The sequence below is a fragment of the Euprymna scolopes genome, chromosome 38 (assembly GCF_053919585.1).
Source record: "Euprymna scolopes isolate OS-2025 chromosome 38, ASM5391958v1, whole genome shotgun sequence".
Lineage (NCBI taxonomy): Eukaryota > Metazoa > Mollusca > Cephalopoda > Sepiida > Sepiolidae > Euprymna > Euprymna scolopes.
The window spans coordinates 20,596,963-20,609,637 of NC_136519.1; the positions used below are offsets into that span (position 1 = coordinate 20,596,963).

At 33.5% G+C, this 12,675-nt stretch overlaps 1 protein-coding gene across 1 annotated transcript in view; it reads right to left on the minus strand.

Moving 5' to 3' along the window:
* Window positions 1-5,371: 5,371 nt before the first annotated feature.
* LOC145263032 (uncharacterized) overlaps window positions 5,372-12,675 on the minus strand; it is a 376,016-nt gene continuing 368,712 nt past the window's right edge. Inside the window, exons 131-133 of the mRNA XM_080119864.1 lie at window positions 11,412-11,458; window positions 8,693-8,851; window positions 5,372-5,664 (exon numbers count right to left, since the gene is read on the minus strand). Coding sequence (XP_079975990.1) covers window positions 5,372-5,664; window positions 8,693-8,851; window positions 11,412-11,458 — 499 coding nt within the window. The remainder of the gene's footprint in view (window positions 5,665-8,692; window positions 8,852-11,411; window positions 11,459-12,675) is intronic.

Here is a 12,675-nt window from a genome sequence, read left to right on the forward strand (position 1 = left end):
AAGTTCAAAATAGAGTTTGTAGCCCTATAGAGGATGCCCTTTTCTCTTCCCTGCAACCTCTTTCCCACAGAAGAGATGTTGCGAGCCTGTCTCTGCTTTATCGTTATTTTAATGGCAAGTGCTCATCTGAGCTCCAATCTATGGGCCCCCCCTCTCCAAACTTTCATTAAAAACACTCATCTAGCCAAAACCACAATCAATAATTTCCCTCGCTCTTTATCTGTGCCTAAACATAAACCTAGATTCCATGAAAAAAGCTTCTTTCTTAGAACTGCACGCCTGTGGAACTCTCTTCCTTTTGCCTGTTTTCCAGCTGACTACAATATGGTTATCTTCAAGTTCAATGTAAACAAGTTGACTACAACTCCAGTCCAACGTAATTAAATTCTTGATGAACCGTCCTCTTAAATAATCCAATTTACTAAATTTCCCCTACTAATGATTACTACAATATTGTCATTGACTACTATACACTCAATAACCCTTATCCTCGAGTGGCCTTAAGGCTTTGATAGGTGGTGATTCCTATGTAAACAAGTCGCATGTGCATGGTTCCCTCCTCTTGTGCTGCATGTGAGATGACGCCACAAAAAATAGTGAAGAAATGATGAATGTGAGAAGTGTGAAGGGCCAACGTTGCCTTCACATTTTTGTTAAGTTTCAGATAAGTCTTAAGGATGGGACAAACGTTATGGGGTAAAAAGTGTCATTTTTTGACATTTCGGGCCATTTATGGCCCCTTTTGAGCTCCTGGGAACACCGAATCTCAGTGAAAATGGACAAACGATGCAGTTTCACGCCTGTAAAGCCTCACTCGAGAAGGTGGTTAAGGACTCTTATTTTCTTTAGATTCTCAGTATGTGTCGTCTAGACTCCTCGGAGGTTGTTACATGAATCTGGTATGCTGAAAGCGAATATCAAAATGGCAGGCAGGAAGAAAGACAAACGATTGTAGTCTATCTACAAAAGCTTAATTTTCACAAAATTATGTACAAAATGTTTTTACAATTCTCATTCAGATTTTCTAAGTTCTTTTCAAAGTCTCAACTCTCTTCACAGATGGATGGATGAAGCGGGGAGGGGGTCCCCTCTCCAGGGAACAGCGGGTTTATACGACCTGTTCTCCCCGAATTCAACAAACAATCTGCTTTGAAACTCTCCACTCACTCTGCGACTCAACTCTATCTATTCTCTGGCTAATTTTCACACAACAGTCATATATATAGTAAGGTATGTGGATGGGGTGGAAATTCTCCCCAGCCAATAAGACTTCACCACAAAATCTCTACGAAATCCTAAGCCCCAGGTCCCTGGGTGGGCACCATTCCCATACCTGAAATCTTCTCACGATTTTCAAGGTCAGATGTCAATTCTGACATCCGATCCTGGGTTCATTTAAGGCCAGACAATGTTATAAGTGAAATTTTCTGTTATCAACTTTTAGCCTTAAAAATATATTTCTCTGGTTTAAAACAATATCTATTTTGACATGAAATAGAATATATATATATTTATCTTCTCTATCTTAAATCCTTGGGTTATCTGGCGTCACCCGGGAATACAAAGCTACCTCAGCGTAGTTCTAACGCTCCTCAATGGGGGATTATGTTACATGCCTTAAGACATGTATATTTGAATTCAGCACCATGGAAAACTACTAATAGACATACATATCAAGTTCTTGAGTAATATGAAAAAAGCTCCAAAAGGGTATGTTTTTTAGCCCTAAAAGTCTCAGAGGGATGTGAACCAGAATTTTGCCAGAGTCACCCATACTGAATTTATATTAAAAACAATGGCCTCCATATTTTGGCCAAGTTTCAGGAAAATATGGATGGATCAAACGCTATGGGGCAAAAAGTGCCATTTTTGGGCATTTTTGAGCTCTTTTGAGACTGTGGGGATGCCGAATCCCAGTGTAAATGGATAACTGTGCAGTTTCAGGCCTTAACACATGTATATTTGAGTTGATCACCGTGAAAAACCACTATATAGTCAAACATATCAAGTTTTTGTTGAGAAATATGAAAAAAGAGCGGCAAAAAGGGGCGTTTTTAGCACTGAAAGTCCCCGGGGGTGCGAACCAGAATTTTGCCAGGGTCACCCATACCGAATTTATATTAAGAACAATGGGCTCCTCATTTGGGCTAAGTTTCAAAAAAATTTAATTTTAGCATCGATAACAAGTTGCATTGTTTGCATGAAATGCTGAAATGAAAATTGTGTGAAAAAATATAGTCGCCATGTTTATAAGCAAACAAAAATTTATACTAGCTAAGGAAGAACGATAGTTTTCATAATTTTCTAGTTCAAAAAGACATGTTTATAAATTTTAGTCATCGTTCTTCCTTAGCTAGTCTCTTTTGACTTGTTTAGATAGCAACTATATGTTTGAGACCTAACTTTTATTTCGGTGTTTCACGTTTACGGTGAAACTTGACATAACAAAAACAAAAATTAAAAGCTCTAATTTTTTTTTTCTTTACTAAAACATATTTTAAGTTAAAGAAATAAATGTCGTTTTTTTTTTCTTTTTTTGGAGTGAGAAATGTTGATAACAAAATTTATTAAGAAGTGAAAGAAATTAAAAAAAAAAAAAACTTCCAATTTGAACAGAAAATTCAATTTTACTTGTTTTCATTTAAAGTGAAGAACGTTTTTATTTAAAACTATATATAAGGTGCCTTCAATAATTTTCCAGACTTTTTCCGTATGTCAACCACGTTTCTTAGGATCTGTTTTAATGGCCGTCAGTTTTAATCTGGACTTCTGCAAATGAATCTCTATTCTGTATCGCCAGCCAATGGCAGTTATACAGAAACAGAATGTGATTATAATAGTTCATTGTTTCTTGGTGCAACAAGGTTGCCTCTTGTTGCCCCTACTTTATATCTTTGTGTTGGAGCTCTTTCTTCATAGATTAAGGGACAAGATGGTGAAACCAGCTCTACTATTTTGAAGCATTTAAACTGTTACATGGAAAGCTATTTCTGTCTTTAATTTACATCTAATAATTTTATGAATGGAGTTTAAAACAATATAGTTAACAATTTAGTTCAATTAATAATTTACTAATCAAATAATACCGTAATAATTAAATTTAATTTTGCGAATCATTTTTGATGTTCCTCCTTACGAGAATATGATTGGCTGGTTAAGTCATAAAAACCAACTAGTGGAGCTGCCTAGGAGAGATGCTGACAGGTACGTTGAAGACCTCATGCTGAGGACATACCAGCTGTGAGTACAAATACTAACTCAGTAAGACAACTTACCAGATTATTATTCAAGCTAATTCAACTAAATATATATCACTTTCGTGTAATGTACCATTTTTAGTCATGTGCAAGCGACTCTATAAGACACTCCGTCGGTCTGTCGGTCAGTCTGTCCATAACACTTTTGTGCTTGGTCTTTTTGGTTAAGATCAAAGGTCTGTTGTTAATAAATGCTATTTTAAGCATTTTAAGCTTTTCTTGGCCTTTTGGCCAAGATCAAAGTGTAGAGTGCCAAGCCGTGCTAAAACGACTACCAAGGTCCAGTGACCTTGTGACTGCTACCCGTAGGGAACTTCACAGGGATCTAGTGAAGGGGGCCGCCGCCGACCCGCTATGCGCGCGTTTGGGTTGGCAGCAGAGTGAGATCCGCTCCGCGTGGAGCTGGGTGCCAGGTTCGAGTCATCTGAACAATTCGGAGTTCTCTCTGACCTGGCGATTAGCCCGAAATGCATTTCCACTCAACAACATACAATGCAGTTCTGGGTTTTTGGAGTCACCTGATTGTCCCCGTTGTGGGACAACGGCCGTAGAAACAACTGATCATGCTTTCTTTGATTGCCGCGAATTCTGCCGGTACTGGTCGTATATCAGCGAGGTGACGGTTCGGATCGATCCTGAGCATCCTCGCCCAATTACCGTATCCAATGTCATGGACAACGTGAGGCCGCCGTGGGATCAGGAAAGACAAATGATCTACGTTACGATCCTGGCCGTGGTGAGAATAGTGATTTGGATGTCACGTCTGCAAGGGTGTTATCTTTTTCTGATCAGGTTCTGATCGCTTTCTTTAAACACCAACTATGGGTGAAGATCAGATGGAAGAAGGCTGCATCGCGCGGCATTTGACAGAAGATGGATACATGTAGCAAGTCTGTGTGTACGAAGAGGAGCCAAATTTGAATACGTGTAGAACGCGCAGTTCCATAAAGTAAAATTAAACAAGTAGCCTCTCAGCTAGCGGAGTGTGTGTTCCATCCCTCCCCGATTAGGAAGCTTCCAAGATCCCCACCCCCTCCTCTAAATTTCACCCATCTTGGAGAGAAAGAAATACAAACTAACCTCCATTCCTTACCCACAAAATTTTCTTTTCTCCATTCACCCCCATCTAGAGGGCATCCACACTTAGAGACTGACCTGCAGAAGCGAGGTTCCTTTTACAAACCTAGTGGAACGGGCAGTCTATCAACTAGACGGGGTTGGGAGGGTCCTACTAATCACCCCCCCCCCTCCGCTCTCGACACAAATGAATTATTGTACCATTTTTATTGTTATCTTTTTTTGTTTTTACACGTCAATAAAAATGTTTTAAAAATTGGGAGTTAAGTAGGACGTCCCCCAGTATGAAAGGGTGAATGCGGTATTATGGTGAAAGAAGATACTAGCTGGGAGAAACTTGATTTCTTTTAGTTCTGGAGTGACAAGGATGACTAACAATCCCTCCCTTTTGAGTTGGCCATGTGCCTAAGTTTTTTGTTCATTGTTGATTTTCAATGTATTTTAACATGAATAAAGGATTTAATATCTCAAAATGTAGTATCTGTTCTTACTACATGCTGTACTTATTGTGATATAAAGTGGGGGGATCACTTTTCTGTATTAATTTAATGTAAAATGATCACCCACTTTACAACTAGTCAGTCTCAAAGCCATTCAAGTCATTCTTAAGGTCATTCAATTCATCCTTAAGTTGATTAAAGTCATTCTAAGTCATTTACTTTTTATTTATTTAAGTCATTTTAGCCCATTTTGCGGTCATTTTAGTTTATCTTTAAAACTTTCATGTCAATCCTACATTCACGCATTCATTCATTACACAAGAGCATGTGACTAATGGCTATCAGACTTGTTTTTCAAAAAACTAATTTGGTAAAAAGAAAAGAGAAATATAATTTAAAGTAAAAAAAAAAACAGTAACACTGGATAAGCAGAACTAGTTTATTATAAGGAAACTACAAACAATATTGAACCAGTAAAAACCCTTTAATTACAATAGATGTGATATTTCCAGTGAGAACATTCTATTTGCCAAGGTGGCAGTTTGTCATATTAATTGGATAACTAAATTCTATTTGAAGGCATAAAATGTTACCAAATTAAATTGCACAAACATATGTCTTACATGTGCAATTTTTCATTTGGTAGAAATAAAAGTCCTTAGTCGAGCCATCTTCACAGATCATCTGCACTTTTTCCATTGCTCCACGTTCACCAGTGCAGCAGCGACATGGACTACTCAGAATAACTTGCTCATTAGAATCTTCCATGGCATTCATCTCAGGAGAATTCAATTCACAAGTTCCAAGACAATAGAACACTTGTATTACTTTAGTAGACTTGCAATTCTTATAAGTAATGACCTCATCCCTTCTTGTGACTTTGCATGTGCCTGAAAAAACAGAAGAAATAAAAATCATTAAAATGAAATTATTTTTGCTATCTTATTCATAATTTAGAATTAGTTAATGAATCTTATTTCGTCTTACTAACTGAATGTTTATGAATGAATGATTGGCATAACATACTAACCATTTTTACATGTTTGGCATTTTTATTGTGGTTAACTGTTGACTAATAATAATCAGTTATGTGCAGAGAACTTTTTCAGGGCAGGTACTCAATGAAACTAACGGCAAAATTATAGTAATGAAAAAAAAAATATCGTAATGTTTGGGCACCTCTAATACCCTCCCCCTCTTGCACGTCCCTGATAATAATTAAGCTATAGCAAATATAGACTGGGAAATGGGAGGCAATAAGCCAGCTACATAATTATATCTTGGTATTGCAAGTTATCCTTATATTATACAGGGGATTATATATAGCAGCTGTTTTAGGTGTGTGCTGCTGTATTACGATGAGTGTTAGGCATCTGTTCAGTTCTCAGTCACCTGCCTTTGTTATAATGACAAAGCAATGATCAGATGGATATCCAATGTCGGATCAGATCAGACAGAGCGTATCAGCCGTAATACGAGACTAACAAGACTGAATATACCAAAGTTTGATCAAGTTCTGATGCTCTGTCGGCTATGTTGGTCAGAACATATTGAAGTGGAGGGCCAGAGAAAAGTTGAAGAACTCGAGGAAACTTGGATGCAAATGATCAACAAAAGATTTTAGCAGAATTTGAACGGAATCAATTTTCAAAGTCACCAAGCTTGGAGATTCTAGGCTGCCAAAAAACGTCAGACTCCTAACCATGGGAAATAAGACGATAAAATTATTATTACTATTGTTATTATTATTATTATTATTATTGTTATTATTAACAACAATGATGATGAATAAGAAGAAAAATGATTGAACATCAACTATTATAGTGTCTATCTTAAGGGTCAGAGATGAAGATTTTCTCGAGTTCCTTTTCTAGTAACTGGTATCGTTGAAGATGTTTTTGAGAAAAATTACGATGATTTTAACGTAAACTAGATTTTATTTACTTATTTAAATGAAATTCCAATTCCTTAACAAGGAATTGGAATTTCATTTAAATGTGTATTAATTTTTCATATGAGGTTGTAGACAACCCCAAGGTGACCTGCTTCAGTAATCTCAGATCAACAACTGCAAAAGGCAACTACCTGCTTTATTATATGCTAACGCGTATTTATATTTGTTATTAAATATGAACAAACATTTGACAAAATGTGATTTTCTTTTGTCTTTTCGCTTTATTAATCTATATTTTATTCCATGTTCGTTTGCAAATTAAAATCACACTTTTTCTATTTTTTAGATTATTTATTTTTCCTCATGAAACTATGAAATTGTGAATATTATCTTTTGTTGTCATTTACCCAATGATACTGTTGGGGAAGGGTATGAACCCATAATTTATCTCACTCCCCAAGTAAAATACCACCTAGCTTACAATCAATCATAGAGAGTGACTTGTTTAAAGAAGCTTGAAGTGAACAGACTCATCTTCGACGTCGTTTGAAAATAAAAAAAGATTAATGTATTTTGGACTTGTTTCCTGGCTACCAGTCTTCAGCTATGTAAAAAAAAAAAATCATTCAAAATAAGACAACCACTAAAGAGATGGATCGACCAGATAAGGGTTGTTACATGTATGTCACTCCTAGCAGTTGAAACACTGGTCAGAGACGATCATAAGTGGCAGTACTTCTTTTCAAGCATGCAGCGAGGCTTTCTGGCTTATGCGCATATGTAAAATTAAGTTTATAGGCATTGGTTTTTTGCCATTAAAATGACGACCAAAAAGTTTGTATAAAATAAACAAACCAAACTAATTTAACACAATGTTTTTCTTCAACACGAAATGGAAGCATTTTATTTATTTTTTTAAACATTGTTTTTTAATATGAAGTTGTACTGGGTGTAGAAATTGGTTTTGTTAACTTTCATTCTTATATTTTTGATAGTTTTCAATTTTATAACAAATATAGTTAGTATTGCTTGCAATAAGGATTGAACCTTCTACTTCCAAAAGACTATCAATTTATACAGGATTTATACTAAAATTATCCACATGAACCTCTGGTGTAAAGGCTAAAAGCGGTAGTTACAATCACTTGTAAGTAACTGTCTTTCTAACATATCTGTTTATGGCTGATATCGAAACTCCATCCAGGTTGCCAAATTTAACATAAATGTTTTCAAGTTCTAAGAGCTGAAGAAGGTCAGAGAGTACATTCACCGAAATGTTGTGATGAGAACAGTAGGTCCAATAATCTAAATAACCTATCCTCATCTAAAAAAATCCAGAACATAAATATTATAGCATTGAATTTTTCAGGTAGATTTATGAAAAACATGTTTCTGAATTTTTGAGATAATGATTGATAATGTGTATTAATTGGATTATTAAAACTACTGTTCTAATCTTGAGTGTTATTCGCACAACTTTTCAGCCGTTGTAACTGCCGACTTTCTTCAGATGTATCTTGTCGAACTCGGGAATCTTTCTGTTGAACTCAGAAATCTGCAACAGAAGTCTGAATAGGACCCTTTATTCAATACACAGGGGTAAAAATTCTATGTAGATTCCCGAATTTGTCAAGATGCAACTCAAGAAGGTTGGAAGTTACATCGGTTATAATGCTGTGCGAATAACAGCCAAGATGAGAACAGTAGTTCGAATAAACCAAATAATACACATTATGAAAATCAATTTCAACTTATGTGTTAGATAGATTTCGATTTCCCATTGTTGCTATTTTGTTTTTAATAATGCAGAGTGAGAAAACACATCTCATCTTGAATATCAGGATTGAGTTTTGTCTCTAAAATTTTAGTTTTTAAATGTTATCAGTGAAAAGCCAAAGTCTTATCTCTATTGATAGATTGTTTGATCTTCACATGAAATGCTTGTCAAGATTAAACAATGCATTGAATACTGAAGTGAAAGTTTTAAAATCATATTGATTATAGAATTGGCAAAAAATGCTTACTTGAACATGAAATATTATTGCAGGTGTATGTTTCTTCGAGAGGTTCATCACACGATTTGTTGCCACCATTTGGAATCTTTTCCCTTTTTCTTAACGTTGTACCTCCGCCACAACTTTCAGTACAGTTTGACCAATCAGACCAACTGGTATAGTCGCAGTCTACAAAATGAATTATTAGTGTTTGATAGACAAGTCAAATTCAGAAACTTAGGTAGTATACAAAAAATATAAGAGAGGTTAACTGAAGCTGATAGTAACATATACTCAGAAATACTGCAGATATTAACTCAGCTCAATATTTAAATTTTTCGGTCAAACAGCTATTATATTTGACTTTGATGCCATCTGCTGGAATCAAAACCAAAACATTCAGCGTCCCAACCTTAGTCATTATTTAGTGCTTCAACCTTCGTCATTACTATCTGTGCTATCACCAGATGAATAAAAAAAAAGGTTAAAAAGTAAGCGACTTCAAGCTAAAAATGTATATGTATGCATGCTTAAAAGTTAGTTGATTTACTCCTGCCAAAGTCAACTTTTGATTTCAATTTTGACCTCTTAGCAACTATTATTACGGGCTAGAAACCAAACCGAAAGTGTTCCCGAGATCTAAATACCCTATATATCAAGTTTTAAGTCTATAGACCAAATATTCAGAGGGGAGTTTGTTTCACACACACACACACACACACACACACACACACACACACACACGGTCACTTTTATATACATATATAAATATATATAAAACATGTCACTATGTGAGAACGTTTTCATCTTAAATTCTATGCAATTATGTACAATATAGAAACTATGCATAAAAAGAAACGTAATAGTTAAATGAAACCATTTATCTAATAATTGTAAAAAAATAAATAATTGAACGCTCGTTTTTCAAAGGACTATGGAAATTAGTTAACCTTCATGAAGTCGCTCGCATATCCATAACTAATTATATTAGGAAGGTCGTTTTAATAATTTTTAAATAGAAAAAGGTAGGCTTTTAATATCAATGTCAGAGCAAGAAGAACCTCAACTTTATAGATATAGATATCTAGCATACATTTGCTGATTTTCTATTGTGTCCTTCGAATGTTGCTAATCGTTTCAACTATTGATTGAAGAAAAAGACAAGTTGATAAGTTAATTACCTTTTTATTTGTTTATACGTTTTCTTGTCAATTGTTGCGACTAAGTAATTTATTTGTCACTATTTTTGGTCCCTCAACAAAGGAGGGATTGACCTAGTAATCCATTCGCTTGTTCGCACTTTTCTCAATAACTATGGCTTGGATTTTTTAAAATTTTGCACAAACATTAATCATTGAGAAAGTAAATTTTTACCAGAACGGTTTTTCCAGGATAACTCTGGTTGTTCCCTTTATGGGGATTATAGGGGTAAAATTGCCCCCAAATCATTCGTCTGCTCGTTTGTTCATCCTTTTCTCAATAACCATGCCTTGGAGTTTTCGAAATGTTGCACAAACATTAGTCATGGTGAAAGTAAATTTTTCACTCGTGGAGGGAGACCTTGCATGCTTTGTTTGTTACTATTAAAAAATAGAATCTGATTATGAATTATGAAATTTCATCATTTTGAGAGAATAAACCATTGTATAAATACACTGTTTATTTTTTATTTATTTTTTATTTAATCATTTGGACTATTTATTAAATAAAAATTATACAATTTACTCATCTCCAAAATAATTCCAAACTATTTTTTTATTTAATTATTTGGACTATTTATTAAATAAAAATTATACAATTTACTCATCTCCAAAATAATTCCAAACTATTTTTTTATTTAATTATTTGGACTATTTATTAAATAAAAATTATACAATTTACTCATTTCCAAAATAATTCCAAACTATTTTTTTATTTAATTATTTGGACTATTTATTAAATAAAAATTATACAATTTACTCATCTCCAAAATAATTCCAAACTATTTTTTTATTTAATTATTTGGACTATTTATTAAATAAAAATTATACAATTTACTCATCTCCAAAATAATTCCAAACTATTTTTTTATTTAATTATTTGGACTATTTATTAAATAAAAATTATACAATTTACTCATCTCCAAAATAATTCCAAACTATTTTTTTATTTAATTATTTGGACTATTTATTAAATAAAAATTATACAATTTACTCATCTCCAAAATAATTCCAAACTATTTTTTTATTTAATCATTTGGACTATTTATTAAATAAAAATTATACAATTTACTCATCTCCAAAATAATTCCAAACTATTTTTTTATTTAATTATTTGGACTATTTATTAAATAAAAATTATACAATTTACTCATTTCCAAAATAATTCCAAACTATTTTTTTATTTAATTATTTGGACTATTTATTAAATAAAAATCATACAATTTACTCATCTCCAAAATAATTCCAAACTATTTTTTTATTTAATTATTTGGATTATTTATTAAATAAAAATTATACAATTTACTCATCTCCAAAATAATTCCAAACTATTTTTTTATTTAATCATTTGGACTATTTATTAAATAAAAATTATACAATTTACTCATCTCCAAAATAATTCCAAACTATTTCAATAATACATTTTTTTTTAGTTGTTTACTAAACTATGTTTCCCATTTACCATTTCTCCAGTTAGAAACCATTATTAATTGCAATGATCAACAACGTTCAAATAAACTGATATGTTTGAATTGAGAAGTATTACTTACTGGAACATGTTTTATTTGTACAGGTCAATGTACCATTTTCGCAAGTGCTAAAAATAAAGCAAAACATTTTTTATATAGTTTTTCAATATAAACTGAACAAAGACGATCTTCAAAGGGGAAAACTATTTACATTTATAAACTCTTCGTTTAGTGAGATGTATGGAACAACATTTCTATTCTTAAACACCAGATAGCTATTATAAATACATTATTATAAATACATTATTATAAATACATTATTATAAATACATTATTATAAATACATTATTATAAATACATTATTATAAATACATTATTGTATTGATGGAGATACTTTTGTAAAGTTTGAATATTTACTATTCAATTTATAACGCACACGCTGGGAGTATTTTTTTATTCTTTTTTTTTTTTTTTTGCACGTGGCAGCCATTGTTAAGTATGTTGTATTATTATAGTGACGAATATGAGACGTGTTGGAAAGAATAATAAAAAGAAACAGTTGGTTAATACATGGTTGTTGTGGGGACTCATCCATACACAAGATACTGCCGAACAGTATAAATATATCAAGAAATACACACTCGGGGGAGGGGGGTATTTCGTAGTACGCCAATATGGCATACTACGACCCTCGTGCTCTGTGTATTTTGTCTTGTTGTAAATACAAATACCTTTTTCAAAATCATATCCGTGTTCGAGTCTTTCTTAGTGACCCCTTGCAGGCCACAACAATAACATTCAACATTTATTTGCAGTTTGCCGACATTATGTTAGTAGCATTAAGGAGACATTAAAGTCATGCCACCAAATCGATATGTGGGAATGTCCTTCAAAAATATACGCAAAGAAAAATGAATCCTAAACAAAAAATACAAAAATGTACGAGTTGTCACATTGAATGAATGAATGGAAATGTAAAGTTACTTTCACAGTCTCAACTGCGGTGATGCATCGTTCGAAGCAAATACGAACAAAGTTCGTTCGATTCTTTGGAAATCTTGCTAAGAAGTAGAGAGATTTGAACAGCATCCGACAGAATAGAAAACACTATTAAAAGAGGTCCTGGATATGACCTTAAACTATATCCAATGGTGAGGCCCCAGCTTGCGGGTTTTGGGGAGTGTGGAGCCACTCTTTAATTGCCATTGCTCCCAGGCCCACTCTGACCCGGAGTGGTAGTATCTGTTAGGGTCCCAACTATAGGTTAAATAGAAACTGACTTGAAAAAAAACAAAAAACAAATATATTCTATTAAAAAACTTTTCTTTGAAATCACTGAATTTGG